The sequence below is a fragment of the Carettochelys insculpta genome, chromosome 3 (assembly GCF_033958435.1).
Source record: "Carettochelys insculpta isolate YL-2023 chromosome 3, ASM3395843v1, whole genome shotgun sequence".
NCBI classification, from domain to species: domain Eukaryota; kingdom Metazoa; phylum Chordata; order Testudines; family Carettochelyidae; genus Carettochelys; species Carettochelys insculpta.
This window is the reverse complement of record NC_134139.1, coordinates 126291588-126313661: the sequence shown is the minus strand read 5'-3', so window position 1 is coordinate 126313661 and position 22074 is coordinate 126291588. Positions and strand designations below refer to the sequence as shown.

At 43.3% G+C, this 22074-nt stretch overlaps 1 protein-coding gene across 1 annotated transcript in view; it reads right to left on the bottom strand.

The window, feature by feature from the left end:
- Positions 1-22074, bottom strand: part of SEC63 (SEC63 homolog, protein translocation regulator) — a 94893-nt gene that overhangs the window by 29005 nt on the left and 43814 nt on the right. Inside the window, exons 8-11 of the mRNA XM_074990781.1 lie at positions 20386-20494; positions 18349-18443; positions 11545-11677; positions 637-729 (exon numbers count right to left, since the gene is read on the bottom strand). Coding sequence (XP_074846882.1) covers positions 637-729; positions 11545-11677; positions 18349-18443; positions 20386-20494 — 430 coding nt within the window. The remainder of the gene's footprint in view (positions 1-636; positions 730-11544; positions 11678-18348; positions 18444-20385; positions 20495-22074) is intronic.

Below are 22074 nucleotides of genomic sequence, written 5' to 3'. Positions count from 1 at the left end.
TGATTGAGATAGTACGCTAAAAATAGCAGCATAACCAGGCTAGTTGGATGGTAGCTCAAGTCTGGTACCTCTGTACAACCAACCAAATCCTATACCCGTGGTGTCAAATACGCTTCCCATTCACCACATGCGGTGAATAGTGCAGTGGGATGCAGCGAATGCAGCTCAGGAGAGCTGCACACATGGAATGCCCCTCTGGCCACTCCGTGCGTGCACCCCATCACATGGTGGAACAAGTGCCTGGCCGCAGTGGCTGAAGCAGCTCCTCTGGGCTCCTGCCCCAGGTGGCTCATTCGGCTCTAAAGTCAGCAATCTCATGGTATGCGTGGGGGAAGGAGTGCACCTGGCTGGTGGGGAGGGTGTCTGGTGATGCGGGGGGCGGAGGGGAACATGACACAGTGGCTCATGGCCGTTGGGGACAAGGGGGTAAATTTATTTTGGACACCACTGCTGTATACCAAGGGTGCTAGACTGTGCTGCCTCTCACTGCTCCCTGTACTATCTGTGCTAGTTCAACGAAAGCCAGTGTGATTATGTCTGCTCCCTAGCTCTAAGTACAGACATACCATAACAACAGTGCAAATGGGTGAGTACTGTACTTCTAGTTTAAATACAACACTAAGATTTCTTCCTTACCTTCACGGCTACGTGCCATTATTATTAATTGGCAGATTACATTAATCATTTCTTGAAGTAAGGCAGGACACTTTTTCAGGATAAACTGTTGATCTGCAAAAGAGTGAGGTGCTAAAATAATCGGATTCTCTGCCCAATCACTATTTTCTCTAACTGTGTGCACCCCACCCTACTGTTATTTATAACACTGCCCACCCAGTCACACACACCCTGTGTTTTTTGTTTTTTTTTTTAACTCTCCAAGCTAGTCTCTAATATATATGTGTATTTTAAACCACAATGGGTCAGATTCTACCAAATGCTGGTCATGTTCAACTCCCACCACACTGTACAATTCAAAAGTATTTAGATAAGAAGTCTAAGAAAAGTTACACATTTCAATAAAAGTCAAACATGCAGAATGCCATTTTAAAAATTTATTAAAAAATTTTAAAGGTTACCTATTGAGGAAAAAATAGACATATATTCTCTTTGATTCATTCAATGTCAATGCCTGAAAGGTTTTTAATTGAAGTTTTTCTACTTGAATTTCAGAACAAAAATCAAAGTGTCAAGTTGGAAGACACTATGGAAACTAGAGAAATCATGGTAAGATGCAATAAATTGAAAATGGAGCAAATGAGAGGGAAAGGGAATTTTAGTCATATACTTTAAAAATGTTTACTTACATGTACTTGTTCTTCAATATATGTTGCACATACGTACATTCCATGACAGATGTGTGCACACCCAGAGCACTCAAGCTGTGATTTTGCCAGCTGTACCTGCAGGTGGCAAATGCATCACTGCTATTGCCACGTGTCAAGCCAAGCATATAAAGAGGACATGGTAACTTCCTCCTCTCTGTTCCTTCATATAACCATTAAGTTATACCTGAAGCACTGGAAGGGTCATGAAATGCTTACATGCAAAACACATGTTGAAGAACAGTTACAAGTAAAGTAATTATCTTTTCTCCTTCAACTGATTGTGAGGTTACACATTCCATTGTAAATCCTACCAGAAGACTCCCTACAGGTGGTGGGACTTCAGGTTACTTGAAGAGACACTATAAAAACTGACTTGCTAAAGTCTGCATGATCTCTGGAACCGAGATTGCGTGTAGATATGGTACACACAGAGGACCACATGGCTGCTTTGCGAACACTCACTTGGAGGAATGTTGCTTAAAAAAAAGTTAATGAAGCAAAATGAGCCCTATTGGAGGGAGATGATATTCTCTGTAGAAGAGAGACCTTTGGCAAATTGTAGCAAAGTCTGATATATTCAGGCTGCATCTACATTGCCCCTCCCTTTCGGAAGGGGCATGTAAATACGGCACATCAAAAATGTTAATGAGGCACTGAGATGAATATTCATCACTCTATTTGCATAATGGTGGCCATTCAACACATCAAAAGTGCTGATTTCAAAGTGCAAATAGCTGTAAGGAAGATGGGTGCTTTTGAAAGTGGGGCTTCCTTTCAAAGGAACCCCATCTACACAGCGAGATTGCATTTCAAAAGCAGCACTTAACGTAGCGAGTGGCTGTCTTTATGCAAATGAGGCACTGCATATTCACATCCGTGCTCCATTAGCATTTTCGATCTGTTGCGTTTACACACCCCTTCTGAAAGGGAGGGGCAGTGTACATGCAGCCTCAGACATCCAGCATGAAATACATGGGCTATAACAGGTTGCCCTTTAGTCCTGTCAGCACAGACTACAAAAAGTCTAGGAGAATCTGAGAGTACAATTATACTGATAAAAATTCCCACAGAACTCAGAGCCCAGAGTCTCAGAGCCCAGGTCAGCTGACTTGTGCTCACAGGGCTAAAAATTGTGGGGCTAAAAATTGAAGTGTATGTGAAGTTGGGCTGGAACATGGACCCTAAAACCCGACAAAAGGAAGGAAGGTCTTAGAGCCTGGGTTCCAGCCTAATCTTGCTACAATTCTATGGTCCTGCAGCCCGAGCCTTGCGAGCCCATCACCTGACAAGTCAAAGGTCTTTTATCACAGTGTGAACATGCACTGAGAGTGTGTAATCCAGGTAAAAATACCAGAAGCTTCTAATATCTACGGTATAGAATTCTTTTTCAGAACTAGAAGGATGAGGTTTCGAAAAAGAATATTGGGACGTGAATAGTCTGGTTGAAATAGACTTCAGAAATCACATTAGGCATAAACATAGGCTGCAGCCTAAGCACGACATAATTTTTTATGGCATACTGTGAAACCACGGTCTACAGCAAGTACCTGGAGCACTGATACCTTCCTTGACAAAGTAATCACTTCTAACATTTTTTCTTTTTTGTTCTCTTTGATAATCGTGACAGACATCGCCAATAGTTCAATGGTGAAAGCCATCAAAAGATAAATTCAGATCCCATGAAGGCACTAGATTAGATGCAGAATACCCAAAGAAGCCCTTTCAAATTTATACCCCTAATGGATGTAAAAAGAAAACATCTGCTGGCAGCTGTACTGATAAATGGATTCTCACTAAACTGGTGAAGAGACTGGAATATTTCAGATGCAATAGGTAATCCAATACAGGTCTAATTTCTGTACTCTCTCATGACAGCTGATAAGAGTCTGCTCAAACTGAAAACTTCATTTGACTGCATATGTGGTTCTGCTGCTCATCAGAATGGCTTGCACATCTCAAGAGCAGAGTCACTTTGCTCAGCTAGAGATCCTCTATGCCCTGAAGTGAAGAGACTGAGCTTGGTCTGCAATTTCAAGACAAGTGAACCTCAGCCAGAGGTTGAACGTATGGATGGTTGAATTTAGAGTCGATATAAGTGCAGATACCAATGCTGTCTTAGGTCAGGCAGCTGCTGCAAGCACTAGAATTATCTGATCTCTTTTTGGCTACCTCATCACCCTTGGAATCAGAAGGGCTGAAGGGAATGCATAGAGCAGATAGCTTGAGCAGAAAATAAAGGCGCTTATCATAGAATCTCAACTGCAACTGCTTTGGAACAGAACCACTAGAACCACTCCTAGATGGTAGAAGTTCTTTAGGGAGATACTATTCTTTATATAGAAGTTGCACAAGGTGATCTCCTCTTGGCCCATGAGCCAACCCTGCACGTCCATGCTTATTCTGACAACATATAGCAGTAGTGCTGTTGGTGAGAACCTGACCCAGTTGACCACGATGAACATTCATTGCCACCACAGGCCCAAGGCATGGCTCAAAACTTCACCACATTTTTATGGAACTAAACTTCCTCAGGCATTCAAACACTTAAGCGTCAAGTTGACTTAAATATGTTCTCCACCGCAGCCCTTTGCAAAAAGCAGCTGTTACCAGAGTCATAGCTGGTTGTGATGGTAACAAAGGAACCACCCGATGCATACATTTTGAAAGTCTAAGCACCAATTCAAGGACTGAAGCACTCATGCAAGTATACTGATCAGCATGTCCAATGAATATCTGTTCAGATATACTGAGTGAAATCAGGCCTGCAGACACTTGACATGAAACCTATCATGATGAATCTCACACATGCAGGAGGCTACATCTCCCAACAGCTGCAAACGTGAACACACTCTTGTCCTTATGTTGAACTTGAGATTCTGTGGCACAGAGTACGGTCTGGAAACTGTCCACCAAGAAGTAAACAATGGCAGTTGCAGCATCAAGATACAGCCCTCAAATTTATTTTCTTGTTGGCTGCATCATCAATTTCTCTACTTCAGGTTTACATCTGGACAAAAGAACAGATGTCTGATGACAAGGACACTATTTTAGACATGGCACCTTGACCTTCCCCAAATTAGCCAGCTGTCCAGGTACAGAAATATTTGAATGCCAAGACTGACTACTGTCATATACTTTCTGAACAGCTTGAAATGGAGGACAAGCCAAAGTAGCACATAATGGTAATGCATACTGTTCTCCCGGGAATCAACATTTTCCATGGCCATGATTTTATTGCCCTGTAAAAGTAAATATTCTGCATGGTAAAGGTGGCATTAAATCTCTGTGGAAAACGTGCCAGGATGATTATTCTGAATATCATCTTTTCAATAAATCCATTCATCCTCCTTAAATCCAGAATGGGTCAAAGACAACACTGCTTTCTGGAAATCAGAGAAAACAGAACACTTTCCCTGCATATTAGTAAGAAGCATCCTTCATTGCCCCCAATTCCAATACAGATGGTATTACTAGATGTAAAACAGCCTTATGAAATTGGTCCCTGAAAAGGTAGGTTGGTGAAAGGGAAGGAGATGATCCCTTTCTTTACTGTTCTAAATATTGATTTATCCATTGTAATCTGCCCATGCAGTGTAAAACTGAGATGGATGCTTTGTCAGAGAAGAGTTTGCATGAAGAACAAAGGTTCCTAATGGTTTTTCCTTTCTGAGCTATCCCACCCCAATACGCTACAAAAATCCCAGGACCCAGCCGGGGAGGTGGGCGACAGAACTCTGGGCTTTAGCTCCAGAGGACAGCCAGGCTCAAGACTTTGGCCCCATGGGGGTGGTGGATTCTACCATATGGCGCACTGGGGCTTCTTCACCATGGAGCATTAGATGTTGGCCCTGATGGACTAAGGTCTTCAGTCGTACCAGACTAGCAGCCTTCTCCTTTGTGGGACTGAGTCTTTGGGGTTTCTGCTGCACAGGGCACTAGGGTTCAAGGGCTTTAGCTCCCAAGATGCTAAGGCTACGAGCTTTAGCCCTGTGTTGAAAGCGTTTTGGGCACTCCCTGTAACAGCGTGCAGCTTCCCAGGAGGCCACAGACATCTAGTTGAGAACCAGTGACACAGAAGGTGAGAAATGGTAAGTACACAATACTTGATTGTGTCAGAATGACTTATGAAGTCACTGAAGTTGGACAAAAAGGCTTCATACAAACTGTTAAATGGGCGCTTATTGAGGAGACTAAGGGTTTCTGCTGTACTAGTTCTGTACTGCATTTGGGGCTTCAACTGCTTTCTCTTTGTCGCTCAGGTGCAGACACCCAGCGAACCAAGGGTGGCACAACAATCTTTCAGAGTGCACACTCTGCTTTCAGTCTTCTTGGAAAGCTGTTTAGCACTTTAAACCAAGAGATCTTCTATGGTATTTTGTAGCTATTTTATGATGTCGGAGGCCTACAAATAAGAACAATTAATTGTAACACCTGTAACCATTGTCAGTAATGTTAATACCCACCATGGTGATCACTGCTTGGATGGGTATGCAAGTAATAAGATCACCTTTAGATACTACAGCCAGAAACTCATCCCTGTATTCCTCAGGCAGTTTGTCTACAAATTTTGAAGCTGCTGACCAGTTACTAAAAAGTATATTGAGATAACAATGCTACTAGTTTGACACCCTCATCTGAAGGCTCATGTTGGTATAAGCCTTGCTGCCACATAAGCTCAGTCTGTTCAGGATAGATTTAGGATGATGCTGCACTGAACATTCGTTTGCCATTACAATCACTAGTCTGGAATAGGGTACATAAGAGTCTTGAAAAACCTTAACATCATCCTCAAGAGGAGGATATAGACTCTGGGGGTAATGGCATCATCCAGGAAAGACACATGGGGGGGGGCGGGAAATCAAGGGGATTCTCCTCTTCCTCTGTGGACTCCAATTAAAGAGGGAGGCTGTGGACTTGGTGGACTATCTTCTCTAGGCACTACACGTCCAGAAAGAGGTGGCTTTCTCCTGGATTGAGCAGCCTATGGGTGCCTAGATGGTCCTGAAGCAGGACTATGTGGCCCAGTAAGGCCAAGGACTACAGACAATCTTTCTGCTTCTTAGCAATCCCCAGCACGGGTGCTAGGAATGGCCTGCGAGCAGACTGTCACCGGCACACGAGGCAGGAGCTCAGCCCTGTCCCTCTTCACACATGCAGCTGGGAGCTTGCTCAAAGCCAGGCTGCACAGGGATTAACAAAAGACCAGCTAATGTTACTATACACTACCTTAACAGCAAAGCTCTGCATCTTTATAAATGAAGCTGTTGTAAGGTAGGACTATTGCTGATTCTAAAAAGTATCACCAGAACTCAAAATGTAAATAGAGGTCAAAAGATCAAATTTGGGCACGCTGCCTTTGAAAATTTGCTGACCCCTGCTCTAGGGTTTGGATATTCTAGAGCAGGCGTGTCCAACCCACGGCCCTGGACAGCTAGTAATGCGGCCCATACAAGATTGTAAACTTTTAACATTATTATATGATTTATATACATTAACTATATTATATATTTTATATGAGGCTCAAGACAATTCCTCTTCACTCAATGCGGCCCAGGCAAGCCAAAAGGTTGGACACCCATGTTCTAGAGTGTTGTCTGCATGAAGACCTGGAAAGACCTTGCTGGAAATATGGAATCACAGTCAGATTCTGAGGAGGAGGAGGAGGAACATAACTCTTCCGTAAAATGGTGGTACAATCTCTTTAGACATGTGTGGCAATCTCAGTATTAGTGATACATGGCACCGTTCCAAAGGCATCAAAGTCAACAACGTAGCCTACACTGCCGTGGATGAAGTAGTCAGAATGCAAACATGTCAGTCAACATACATTATGCTGGTGGAGCCAATGGAGCATGCATTGATAAAGTGGATGAAACTCCCAGTATCATAGTGGTAAGAAGTCACCAGGGCTGATGAAGTTGAGATGAGATTGGAATTGGATAATGCAACAAAGAAAATCCAGGAGATCTCATCGTGAAGACATGATAATGCATAACAATGCCTGTGACACTGACCAGAAAAATAATGGGGGTGTTTTGGCCACTTATACTGATGGTGTTGGACCTCACAGTACTGGGGTCAAAGATCTCTCTAGTAGGACTGAAAGCACCAATCTTGACTGCCTCTGTAAAGTCAGAATTGAAAGTGTCACCTCAGACAGCACTGGTGAACTTCAGTGCTTAGAACCAGACTTTGCCTCTGTACTGGAAGACTTTCTCCAGAATCCTTTTGTGAAAGAATGAGATTCAAAGTCCATCAGTCTCTGAGGACAAGCAGAGTTTTGAGTACATCAAGGAAGCTGCAGAAGACGAATGACATGTCTCACTAGATTTTGGCTTAGAGTGTGAGGCAGTTGGGTAGTGCTCTTAAGAAATCTCTCCAGCCTCTCACCATCTGATTTAGGCTCTGAAGAGGCATATGTTGCCTTACTGAGATGTACTTTAAGGCAGAAATATCTTCGTTTGCTCTTGTTGGGAAGGAAGTACAATTAAGACATTTCTCCCTCACATGCCCATTAGGCAAATTGTGTATATGTTTCACTAACAAGGACAAGTGCCCTGAACAAAAGCACACTAATTGAAACCTGGGGATTTCCATATATTAAATTCCCATTAACTGCTTTACTAACTGCCCCAAGCGATAGTGTTTTACATATTTTTCTTAACCATAGGGATTTAAAATTAGAATTTCAGATCACCAATCTGACTTAAAGATTATATTTAAAGATTAAGGTCCATACCTATCTCTGTGCAATTTGTAATTAGAAGGTAATTTCAGGATTTGCAGGGATTACACAGGCAACACTGTTTAGTAACACACTTTTGCAGCATGATGGTAAGAAACAGCAATAAAAATAAACTATATGATGCGAAGTACAGTTAATATTTGAATACAACCTCATCCTAAACACACACACACACACACACACACACACACACACACACACAAATGGCTTAATGGTTATGCTAAGTTAAAAATCTGCTAAGCTTCTATAACAAAATTATACTCACTACTCCTTTGGTGCAGGGACCCAGGGGACCCACTGCACTCCCAGCAGGAGTGAAGGATAGCGAGTACCAAAGTAAAGTACAGAGATCCGAGGCTTTAAGAAAATAGAGAATTGGTACCAAAGAAGGTGGTGCTCTCCAACAGAGTATTGAGACCTGTGTTACTGAAACACATCTGTACAGTTACAACAGGGAAATATTTATACCCCATCTGTTTTCGACCTATAGTAAACTCCTAAATTCTGGAATTTCCCCCAACGTCTTGGAATGTTGATTAAATGTCAACATTAACCACAGGTCTGTCCTATCTAACTGGACTTTAGGTAATGCTCACCAAATCATAGGGTGGTGACTGAAACGTTAGTCTGTTTGTACAGACATCTCTCCTTGCAGCTGCAAAATCAGTAAAAGATATGGACAGGATTGATGCAAAATGGTTAGCCTTGCTTTTATTTTACACATAGGGTGTTGCTGCTTTACTACCAAGTGTGCAGAAAACCAGGCCTCTTTAGCCTAAACTATCATGGCTCCTTACCTAAACTATACAGGATTAATAGGCAAAGCAAAAAATCAAATGAGTGTGCCTCTTATATGTTAGTAGAGGTAACAATTTTTTTTAAATGTTAGCTGACCAAAGCTCCAGAGCAACTGAGCTCCAATTCTCACTGCAAGCAACCAGAAACTTGGAGGTAGATGGCAACCATACCCTTTTATTCTCTGATCCTGGTACTTGACAACAGTGGGTGGGGGGAAGGGAGAGAGAGAGGGTGTCTGACCAAGTGCTGGTACAACTAACAAAAGGCTGACTCCAATGGACTAAGGGTATGTGGACCCACAGTGGAATGCAGATGTGTGTAATCACTTGAAGGAGAACTGTTCACTTTTACTAGATACATCTAATTCCAATGGTTCTCACACATTAGAAAGGATCCATTCGTTCAAGTTAAAACACCCATGTTCCTTCAATTATAAAGCAGGGCTGGGGAACCCTTTTTGCATGGCAGGCCACCAATCCACAGAAAAATCAGTTGAGGACCACACAAAACAACCCAGCCGCACTTCCCTTGTGCACCAGCTCAACAGGTGAGGGAGGAAGAAGGCTGAGGTTCAGGGCTTCCTCCAGGCCAGATCACCCAGGCCCAATTAACTCTTCTGGGGGCCTGGGGCTAGTAGATTGTGGACCCCCCCCCCCAAGGCTCTCAGTTTGGGCCAAAAATGAGAGGTTCAGTGTGTGGGAGGGGACTACTGGGAACAGGATGGGGATGGGAGCATGACGGGAAGGAGAGTGCAGGGGCAGGGTGGGGGGTGGAAGGTTAGGGCAGAAGGAAAGGTTCAGGAAAGGGCTGGGTCGCTTACCTGCACAGCACCTTGGGGGCACATGTAGCTCTGCACCCCAGCTGCTCCCATAAGCCAGAACCATGGCCAATGGGAACAGTCGGGAAAAGCCTCCAGGCTAGCACTTTTCTGTGCTACTGTTCCCCCAGCCACGCAGGGGGGAGAGGGGATTATGGAGGGGGAAGCAAGGGAGCATGAAATGCTGCTTCTTCCCCCTGCCAGGCAGAGCCTGCAGACCTGATAGAGCCATGGCTTGCCTGGATCTGAACCCACCCTCTGTGGTGAAACATGTGATATGATGCCTCTATTCCTAAAGAGCCTTCTTAAGAGGAGAAAAAATGGTTACTCACCTTCTAATAACTGCTGCTCCTCAAGATGCGTTGTTTATGTTCATTCCAATCGGGGCGTGCACGCACACATGCATGGTGAGAGAAAGACTGTCCCATAGCAGTACCCATACGCTCAGCTGGGGAAGCCCCTGGAGTTGCTTCTTCATGGCACCCAATATACAGCCCTGTTGACCTGCCCCCCCCACCCTCCCGCCCTCAGTTCTTTTTTGTCCGTTACTTGAACAGACTGGGAAGCATTGGAATGGACATGAACAACACATCTCAAAGAACAGTTACAAGGTGGTGAGTAACCGATTTTTCTTTGAGTGCTTGTTCATGTAAATTCCAACCAGGTAACTCAAAAGCCCAAGGTTAGGAGATGGGGCCAGAGGCTATGACTGACTGGAGCACTGCTTATCCAAAGGTCACGTCTTCTCTGGCCTGGTGGGTAATAGTGAAATGACTGACAAATGTGTGGCTCAAGAACCATGTTGCCACTCTATTAATCTCATGAGTGGGGGCCTGAGCAAAAACGCTGTGGATGAAGCTTGTGCTCTGTGCTGCAATTGGAAGTATGGGAATTCCTGCTAATCTAACACTCCCCAATGCAGGACACAGTCATGACAAGAGGTATGTCCTTTCACTCTGTCTGCAATTACCAACAATAGCTGAACTAATTTGCAGAATGTCTTAGGTCTCTCGATATAGGGCCAGCACCCCACAGGTGTCCAGAAAGAAGTCTCTGTTCCTTGGCAATAGAATGTGCCTTGGGGTTAAAAAAAAAAAAAAAAAGTGTCGGTTTACATGAAACTGACACAACCTTTGTAAGGAATGCCAAATGTGGTGTAAGCTGGATGGACCTTGTCCTTATGTAACATGTCGTAGTGGGGACTCTGATGTTGTACCCCTCAACTCAGCCTCTCTCTGGGCTGAGGCTATGGCTACCAAGAATGCCACCTGGAGAGAGAAGAGCAGGGAACAAGTCCTCAAGAGTTCTAAAGGTAGTCTTGTGAGTTTACAGGATGGGACTAGATGGTGGAGGAGTGGGTGAAGTCTGTCCAGGCTCTTTAGGAAGTGACTGACCAGAGGGTTAGTGAAAAATGAATGTCCATCTGCCCCAGGGTGGAACACTGACATGGCTACTAAATGACTGACTTATGGCAAGGTGACACTCTTGTTTAAGGTGCAGGAGATAGTCCAGGATGAGTGGCATTGAATCCAGCAAGAAATCTGAGGGAGCGGTTACCCCATGGTAACACTACTAACTAAAAATGAGGAATACCACCTACAAGTAAGAATATGAAGAAATGTAAGTGCGCTTGCAAAAGCAAGATCTATGGGAACTTCCAGTTCAATGCTAATGAGAAGGAACTGAGGAGGTGGGTCAGTAGGGCTCTATACTGGGCACCATGAAGGTGAGACTCCAAGGGGTGCTACGATCAACCCTATGGACACTTCTATGGGAAAATATTCCTGCCTTCGTGCATATGTGCACGTACACACCTGATGGGAACTAACATGAAAAAGCACTCAAAGAATCATAATTACCTTCTTCAAGTGTCTCAGGAATTTTCATCCTGGCAAGATGAGCCAGTAAGAGAACTCTGGCCTTCAAACTATAGGGGCAGGTAAGTGGAGGCTCATTCTTCTTTAAATTAATGCTACCAAGTTCTCTGATTAGCTAAAGGAAACAGAATAATTACGAATAAAAATGGCTCTTAGTAACAAAATGATAAACACAGCACAAAGAAAATAGTTTGTATATAACATTTAAAAGTTCATATTTCAAATGTGTTTTTTTATCTTGATAAAGTTTTCACTCTTCTCCATCAAGATGAAGATCAAAGAACAGCTGTTTGATTTACATCCCAGTTCCAAAACAGAACTGTACCTTACCTGCCTCAAGAATGAGAATATTTGTGCACACATTACCAAAGAAGAAACTGGGATAATGAAACTGATCATAAGGTTGATTTTTAATTTTGTTGACTAATGTTGGATAATAAGTTTTGTTGTCAGAGTTTATTCTAATCAGTTATTTTTATAAGTTTTTACATTATACTTTCTGTAAATTGGTGATAATTTCATCTGAAGATCTTTCACCCAGACCAGACAGTGACAGCTGCCTCAAATAGATATACTGTTTTATATGGCGAGGACACAGTCTCTCGGGCATGTAAAACACTTTAAAAATTACTGATTTAAGAGGAGGCAGCTACTTACCTTGTGCAGTAATGGACATTCTTCAAGATGTTGCTGAGAGTGCTCTGGAGCCCTGGGCGTAGCACTGGAGATTTGCAGCAGCAGTATCCTGCATGGCAGCATGTATGCTGCCAACGCCACACGCTGCCATGAGTGGTGCTGCCAACCATCCCTCCCCTTCCTTCTATACCACGAAGGAACAGAGTGCACCTCTGAAGTGGGGAGAGAGGGGGAACCATGGAGCACCCACAGGGACAGCCATCTTGAAGAGTCAGTTACTAGAGAAAGTGAGTAACTGCTGCTTCTTTCAAGGAGCATCCCTGTGGATGCTTCGGTGTATGTGACTATGGAACAAGGCCCTTCTACAAAAGGAGCGGCTTCAGAACTTCTTGCTGAATATGAGCAAGAACAGCATGCCCAAACTGTGCATCAGCTGAAGCATTTTTTCCATAGCATAATAGTGTTTAGTGAATGTATACACTGAGGACCATGTAACTGCCCTGCACATGTCAGAGTAGAATGTTGTTCAGAAATGTCATAGAGGTGGCTACTGCTCTGATAGAAGGCATGCATACGGTGGGAGGAGCCAGAATGTCATGATGGTTGCAGCAGAGACAGATGCAAAGTGTTTTCCATTTTGACAGTCTCACTGATGATCGTGTGTCTTTTAGTGCTCTCAGCAATGGACAGGAATAGATGAGGTTATGTCCTAAATGGTTTTGGCCTTTTCAGGCAAAATGCAAGCGTCCTGCACACATCCAGGTTGTGAAGAGAAGCAGTGCTGGTGTCGGTAAGGGCAGAAGGAAGGAATAAAGGACAGACAAGGCAGAACGGGGGCACAAAATCAAATCAGTATCTTAGTTAATGCAAGATGTATGGGGAATAAAAAGGAAGAACTTGAAATGCCAGCAAACAAAAATTAGGAAAAAAGGGAGGAGATGCTGTTGTACATATTAAAAACTCATACATTTGGACTGAAGTTGAGATGGACACAGGTGACAGATCTGTTGAGAGTCTCGGGGTAAGCATAAAAAGAGTAAAAAAGGAGGAAAATGTAATGGTAGGGGGTCTATTATAGATTACCTAACCAGAAAGAAGAGATGGATGAGGATTTTTCTAAACAAAATCACTCAAAGCACAAAGTGTGGTGGTGATGGTGGGGGAATTCAACTAAATATAGCACCTCAGGACACAGATTATCCAAGAGGTTCTTGGAATGCATTGGAGACTTTTTTCTTTTAGAACACGGAGAAAGCTACTGGAGGGAGGCTGTTCTAGATTTGATTTTAACAAACAGGGAGGAACTGGTTGAGAACTTGACACTGGAAGGCAGCTTGGGTGAAAGTGACCATGAAATGAGAGTTCATGACTAAGGAATGGTTGGAGAGAGAACAGAAAAATAAAGGCAACAGATTTCAAGATGGCAGTCTTCACAAAACTCAGGGACTTGGTAGGTAAGGCCCATGGGAACAAGACAGAGGAAAAACAACTGAAGATAGTTGACAGTTTCTCAAAGGGACATTATTAAGGGCTCAAGAGCAGAATATTCATATCTTTTCTATACAGTAGAAGTACGGCAAGACACTAGCTTGGCTTAACCAGAAGATTCTGAATCATCTAAAAATAAAAAGGAGTTCTGAAAAAAAGGCAGAAACTAGGTCAAAACACAAAGGAGGACTATAAACAACACTAGTACATAGGGGCAATTCTTCTGCTCTACTCTGCACTGATTAGACACAAATGGAGTATTGTATCGAGTTCTGGGCACCAGATATTAGGAAAGATGTGGAGAAACTGGAGAAGATCCAGAGAAGAGCAACAAAAAATTACTAAAGATCTACAAAACAAGATCTATTAGAGGAGACTGAAAGAATTGGGTTTGTTTCATTTGGAAAAGAGAACAAGGCTGTTATGTCCCCTCTTTCAAGTACATAAAAGGGAGGAGGGGAGAGAAAAATTATTCCCCGTAATATCTGATGATTGGGCAAGAAGAAATGGTCTTAAGTGCAGCACGGGAGGTTTAGAATCATAGAATCCTAGGGATGGAAGAGACATCAGGAGGTCATCAAATCCAGCCCCCGGCCTAAAGCAGGATCAACCTTAACACTGGTCATTAGGAAAATATTCTTATCAGCTTGGTTAAGTACTGGAATAAAGTGCCCATGGAGATTTGTAATCTCACTAATAGGTGTTTGTTTTTTTTAAGAGCAGGTTAGACAAACATCTGACGGGGATGATATAGATGGTGCTTAGTTCCATGACCACAGGGGAATGGACTTGATGACCTCCCAAGGTTCCTTCCAGTTCTATGAGTCTATTAATTATAGACAGGCTGATAAGGCAGAGGAAGAGACTCTGGGTCCAAAAACTGACTGAGTGACTTCTCCATTAGGAGAAGCTTTAGTTGTAGGTCTCTTGCCTTGAGACACCGGGCCCATGGTTTTTAACAACTGACATATTTGTGGGATATGCCTCCCCTCCAGCCAGGGCATGGCCATCCAATACAGGGATTGATAGCCTACAGTGAGGCACTTTTTAAATCCAGGAGAACCCAGCATGATGAAGGGACCCGATTTCAAACTAGGATCTGGAGAGAAGAACAGCTGAAAGTACCAGACAAAAAATTAAAGTAACATAAAGGGAGAGAAGGGAATATGGAGGGATAAGGATTTTGTTAAGAGGAGTATGCTCAGCTGCCAAAAGAGACAAGATCTGCTAGCACTGAGTCAAGCCTTGAATGGTAGAGAAGGAACGTGGTGGGGGGGGGAGTGGCAGCATATGACAGATAAGCACTCGCAATGGCATGTAACAGCAGCCATGCATATGCTGCAACCCATGGTATTTGCTGCTGCTGCAGATCTCCAACTATAAAAGTGGAGGGCAGCAAAGCACCCTCAGGCACACACTTGGAAGAAAAGACAGTTACCTCTGTTACTGGTGTTCGAGGGGTGTTGCTCGTGTCCATTCACAGTAGAGGCGCATGCTCATCACATGCACTATTGCCAGAAGTTTCTCCCTCAGCAATAGCCATAGGGGAGCCACCCTAGCGATCCCTGTACTGGCACAGTATAGGGGGAGCTACATGCTTCCCCCACCCTCAGTTCCTTCTTGATGGAAACTCTGACAGTGGGGCAGGAGGGTGGGATGTAGAGTGGATATGAGCAACACATCCCAAAGAACACCAGTTAAAAAAGGTGAATGTCTTTTCTCCGAGTTCTTGCTCACATCCATTCCAACAAGAAGTGACCCATGGTGGAGGGGAGCAGTTCATGGCTATGTTGACTGCAGCACTGCTCTGCCGAACTCAGCATCATCATCTCTGGCTTGTTAGGCAATGGCATAGTATGATACGAACATACAGACATACACAGTGGCCCTACAGAACTCATGGATGGGCTCATGTGTTTAAAAGGCTGCCGCCAAAGCCAAGGACCTAAGAGAGCTCAGATGATAGCCAGCTGGGGAATCCTTGCCAGTTCCTGAGGTAATCCTGCTATGAGGTAATCTACTTCGAAAGCCACTAAGCTAACACCTGCAGGCATTTCAATCTCTTGGCAGTGATCACAAAGAACTGCGCTGATTTACGGAAGGGCTTGGTGTGCTCCAAGCTGAATGCCGTCCTGGGCACAGGGCCACCATTCTTCACTGACCTACAGCGCTTGGGGCAGAACCCTGGCTGGAATGTATCTTGGTTAACATGAAAGGCAGACGCTACCTTTGGCAGAAAATCTGGGTGCAATCACAACTGGACCTCGTTCTTGTGGAAGACCATATTCAGTGGGTCAGAATTCAAGGATCTGATTTCTGACACCCGACATGCTGAAATAATGACTACCAGGAATGCCACCTTCCGGGACAGATAGCACAGGGAGCAGGAACCAAGGAATTCAAAGGGAGGGCTAGTTAGCCAGAAAGGAGGAGACTGAGGTCCCATTGTGGGACAGGGTTCCTAACCTGCGGGTAGAGTCTTGAGACCCCAAGAGGAATTGTGCCATTAAGTCGTGTGAAATTATTATCTGCCCTTGGATCGTCTCATGGAAAGCAGAGATGGCCGCAAGGTACACTTGGACAGAATAGTGCACCAGCCCAATTCTGAAGATTCACCTGGTAGTCAAGGATAGCCTGGACTGCACACCAGCCCGACCAGCTTCTGTCACAGGACCTTAGGGAGTAGGGTGGACCAATGGATTGGTGATGAGTCCAGTGATCTACAACTCCCAGTGCTCCCTCGGTAGTGGGATAGAGATCAGGACCTGGACCAGGAATGAGACCCGCTCAAGATGAATGATGAGAAGGTGACTGGTGTCGATGAGATGACGACCACTCGCGGTGCCTCAAGCAGTCTCAGGAGGAGTACTGAGATCTTTGTAATGCTAGGCACCAACCCTGGTGTGATCCATAGGAGCCTGAGACCTCACACATGTTCTACGGGGCTCCAAGGAGTGCCATTTTGAGTCCTGCCTCCTGTGCCCAGGATGGGGGAATACGCAGGGGCATGCAGAGCCCTTCTCCCATCATCTGATGCCTGAAGGCTGAGAGTTGGGGAGTGCTGGTACCATGAGAGGGGACCGAGGGCTCTGGGAAGGCAACAGCCACACCAGGCCCAACATGGGCTTGCCCCAGACCAAACGGCCACCTGGGCCAGTGCAGCCGGTACTGGCAGAATTAAAATTCTATTAATTTTATGAAAATGTCCTGTGCTGCCTGAAAGGCCTTCAGTGTAGATGGCTCTTCCTCCTCCTGGATGCCCTCACTGCCACACTGCATTGCTGGAGCAGAGTGGGAAGGACTTGGCTACTCTGCCTGGGCTGGCCCTGGGGTCTCCTGAGGGGGTCAACATGGGCCTGAGCACTCCCCCACATCATCTCCTGCCCTTAAGGGCTGTTGGGGGCACCCCCTCAACAGCATCTGTGCATTCTACACCAGAGATTGCAGAGGTAACAGTGCTAGACTGAGTCTAACTTGACCTCTGGTACCAGGCTAGCACTGACTCCATGAAGAGTGCCTGGAGGCGAATGTCTCTTTTTTAGTCTGAGGTTTAAATGACTTACAAATGTGGAACTTCTCGCTAATGTGTCCCTCACCCAAACAGTTCAGGCAACTGTCATGCATATCACTAACAGGCACAGGGTGTTTGCATTCTGAACATAGTTTAAAAGCTGGGGACCAGGGCATTCTCATCCTTAGGCTAAGTGCTATCCAGGACGCTAAGCAGAACTACGAATGCTAACTAACTAACACTGATTAACAGCACAGAGAGAAATAGCTAACAAATGACACTGCCTACACAGCAAGAAAAGAAGCTGTCTGGAGCACAGCAATTTTGATGAACTGTCACTGGTGGCAAAAAGGAAATGAAGGTGCGGGGAGCACACTGTGCCCCTTATAACATGCCATGGAGGCGCACCAGGTAGGAGACTAGGGCTGATCCCCTATGGGAACTGGTGAGAGAAAAATTTCCAGTACTGGTGCATGTGGTAAACACACACCTACCATGGAATGGACATGAGCAAGCACTCAAAGAAAAAGTAGTTTTCCAAATTGACACTAGAAAGGACAGCCTCATTTGAATGTGACTGAAACAAACTGCATGGCTCAAAGGTAATATCTTTTGGACACCCAGGGAGGGTGAGAGGAGAGAAGGTTTAGTCATCTTACACGATTTGAAATCTGAAAAGTAACCTTTACATTGGCTCTGATATGGTGGTTTAGACACTAGATAGTAATTTGGTTTCAGTATTAAGTTATTTAACCAGATTTCAGTTATAGATTTGATAAAATGGTTTTATCAAAAAATTTTTCAAAGGCATTTGCAACCAAATGACTAGTCAACTTCTCAAATGCTTCCTTTGAATTTAAGCATTTTCAGTAATACTATTTTGATTATTTAAATTAAAATCTAATAAGAATTACCTTGTTTGTTGATCATGATTTGTTGTAATGCTTCATTTTCAGTGTAGTTTAATATTAATAGGACCATGATTGGATGAGATTGCTTGCTTTAATGTACTTTTCTTTCAATAAGCAATGTGAATCCAGAACCTTTGGAGGACCTGGTTGTGTATCTCCAGACAATTTAAATGCCTGACCAATTCCACTTTTAAATAATTCGTTCTCATAACAGTGACACACCTTTCAGGATTAACTAACCTGAGGTATCTGAACATTATCAGTTGGTCTGCTTGTAGCATCTTTGTTATACTGAGGGTCAAATTCAGAGGCGCCTGCTAAAACCATTATAAGACCTGCAAAGATAATTGTGGACAAAACACAGGAAAGTAAACACAAAGTTCCAGATAAAATCCCACCAGACCAGGTGGGTGGGCGAGTGAACGACTACTTAAATCAGAAAACTCCTAGCTACATCCCTCCACAACAGTAGCAAGTTCCACCCCTCAGTAAGATATCCAATGGACCAATACTGCATCTAAGGTAATAGCTGCTCTGATATAACCCCCACCAAAAAAAAAAAAAAAATCAGTCAAAACTGCTCATTTACAATATGGCCTTTCCACATATGCCACCACATCTAGCAGGATATGCTTAAGGTTTTAAAAGTAGACAACTTTCCACATGGTTGCAGTCTAAATACAGCAGAAAACCTTGGTCCCATCTTCCTGACAGTGACTGAAGGTGTTGTGCAAAGAGCCTTCGCATGTGCTTATGCAAACTTCACATCAACTGAAGTGACTGGGACTGTCTCTCTCCACCTCCCAAATGGGCAAAAAGGTGGTGTAGAAAAGGGGGTATAACACTGTTTTCACTTGAAATGTTCTGATCAAGCCCACTAGTTTGGAGTAGGGATAGAATGCCAGGCCAGTGGGTACTGCTGCAGGTGGGTGCTGCCACTCGGCAGTTTGGTATAGTGCACCCACTGAACCAGGAGAGCACATCTGCCTTTAGTTTCAAAAGTTTACAGCATACATTCATTGAATTTTACAGATGTGTCCTAACCCTCTGACCAGAGAGGGTCAGGGGAAACCCTGTTATTTCACTAAATCCCAGAGTGAGAAAGGCAATGTTACACATGGGCTGATTAACTTCTTGCTAAAGAGGGCGTCAGAAGCAGTGGGCCCAGAAGTCCCTTACAGCCAGCTTGTTACTCCATGTCTGAGCTGTTCTCTCTTCCCTCAATAACTATAAGAGAGAGAAAAAGCAGAGACACTGCCAAACCATGGCCTGAGCAAGGTCTGACTAACAAAGGCATTGTATCTTCTTCCTTACAGCCAACTAGAGGAGCAGGGATTTTAAAGAGTTCCTGGAAGAAAAACGCCCTAGACATGCCACAAGTCAACTACTAGAGTACCAAAAGCAGTGTTTCCACCAATCTTGCTGCAGAGCACTGGAGCATAACCACCAGATTAAGCCTCAGAATTCAGGAAATCAATTATTAAGAACAAACAGGATCTAATTTTAATTTTTTTTATATTTGTTTTCTTGTTGCTCTGAGAAGATCTGTTAAACCTTTCAGATACTGTCAGAAGATGGAACTATACAGGTCTTCAAGGGTATAATAACTTCCACCATGCTTTCTTTAACATGTCCAATTCTGCCTCCAAAGAGTTGCTAAGCAGGGGTAGTAAGATCCATTGAGAGTTGTGTGGATTTTCCCGATAAAAGATTATTTTAAACCAATTATAAGTAGACAAAAATTAGGCATAACAAATACAAACAATGAACAATCCATCTGAAATGGACATTCGATGTTTTGGCACGGAGCAAGGTTTTACTACTCAAGTCTTTCAGAGATGTTATTTACACTGACAACCTTTGGCTATGAAACTATGACTGGTATCTCCAATTCTATATTTAGCTCTTAGGTCACACAAATGTTTGAAAATACTCTAGGGTCCCCAGAATTCTAGGATTCTTCCCCAACAGTAAGCTAGTAAGTGACAGCATGTTACAATAAATACAGCAGGAGCTAAGAGCACATGGAGACCTAGGTTACAATTCCGCTGACAGTGGCTCGATGTGTGATCAAGAACAAGTTGGCTTCTGTGCTTCCATTTCACCATCTTTACAGTGAGGTTATATTTGAACACTCCTGTAAATTACTGAAATATTCAGATGAAGAGTGCCATCCTAAAGGAGCTTAAAATGCAACTTTGCACCTTTAACCAAACAGATATATAAAGAAGACTGACATTACTTCATGCTGTTTTCTTAGATGCCTTTTTTACTTACGTTTCAGATCCATATTTCGTGTTTTATAAACAAAGTATGTATAGATTTGAGTTGTGCGGATAAGAATCTGATCTCCACTGTAGCGTATTGATCGATACCACCAAGAACCCTAAAACATTCAATACGGAAATACTATGTCATGAATGAATCTTAAATTATACCTACCAAATACCACAATACATTAAAACGTAGCTAAACTGCTTTTTAATTCAGGATCTTTTTCAGAATCAAACTCCAATATTCATACCCAAAACAAAAAAATTAGATTCACACTACAGAGACTGAATTTGTCTTAAGTGATGATGGAACTATTAGTCCAATTTCAGTTTCGTAAAAAATCAGTTTTTACCAACTCTAAGATTAAAGATTATAACATTTTACAAGGTACCAAAAGTGTCACCCCGAAGTACTTATAAACCAAAAGGTAGCAAGACTGTGTTAGAGCATACCAAACAGCAGGTGAAACTGACTAAAAACAATTTTGTATTCATTCTTCAAGAAATCTATTCCCACAGTATAAATGTAAAATACTTCTAACTTTTCTTTTTTTAAATCTAACACAGCTGAGTTTTGCAGGCCTAGCCAATTTACAGTCACACTTCCCCTTTCCTCCAAATTTGGGAGATTTTCTAATGTAAACAATTATTTCAGTATTTATGGGGGTTTTTTTAATTTTTCTAACTTCTTCTTGCAGAGACAGTGTTGAAAATAAACTGATACTAACCAGTCACAAGAGTCAAAAGCTAGACACCTAAGTCTCCTGAACAGACAGGTTACTCACCCCCTTTCCCCCACACCCACACACACTGACAGTGCATTCCCTTTGGTTTCTGCAGAGCAGTTTTTTTTTTAAGTAAGCCAATTAAGAACTACTTAAGATCCTCAATGGGCTAAGACAGCTTTGAAATGATATCACCAAAATATGAATGTTAAAAAATCTCAACAGTTTGATGAACTGGTACACAGATTCATAGAGGTCCCACTGAACCTTAATTTTCTACAGTTTTGTCTTCTCTTTTCCTCACCCCTACACTTCCACCTATGCTCCCCACCTTCTCTCTCCATTCCTTTAACCCAAGTCTTCTCCCCTCCCCAAACTACCCTCCCTATAACTAATATTGTTTCCTTGTACACTCCTCTTGTTGCCTTCTATTTTATATTAAGATTGTTAACTTTCCAGGGCAGGGAAAATCCTCTGGTCTATGTTTGCACAGTGCCTGGCACAATGAGGTTCTGTCCTGGTCTCGTCTGGGGCTTCTAAATATTAGAGTAATAAAAATAACACATTTTACTGATTTTCTCTCTCTCACACACTTAACTGCTCACTTGCTCCCACTTTCTATATCCTGCCACAATCTACTGCTGCCCTTTTGGGCAGATAAGGATAGCAGCCAGTATGGTCTCTACCTAGACCCCAGTCTGATTCAGTAGCCACCTGCATCAGTAGTGGTGACATTGAGGTGCCTGTAAGCTGACCATGCATAGTAGTAGCCATGGTCTCAAAACTCCATACATGTTCCTACGCATGGAGAAAGGAGAGCAAAGGGAGTTTTCACAGACGAGTCCAAGGAAGAGACAGCAAAAGTTTTCACACAAAACCAAAGCTAAAATAAAATTTATGACACAAAAAATTGACAGAAATTGTAGAACAAAGTAATCAAAAGAAAATGAAACATCAACTTGTTCCAT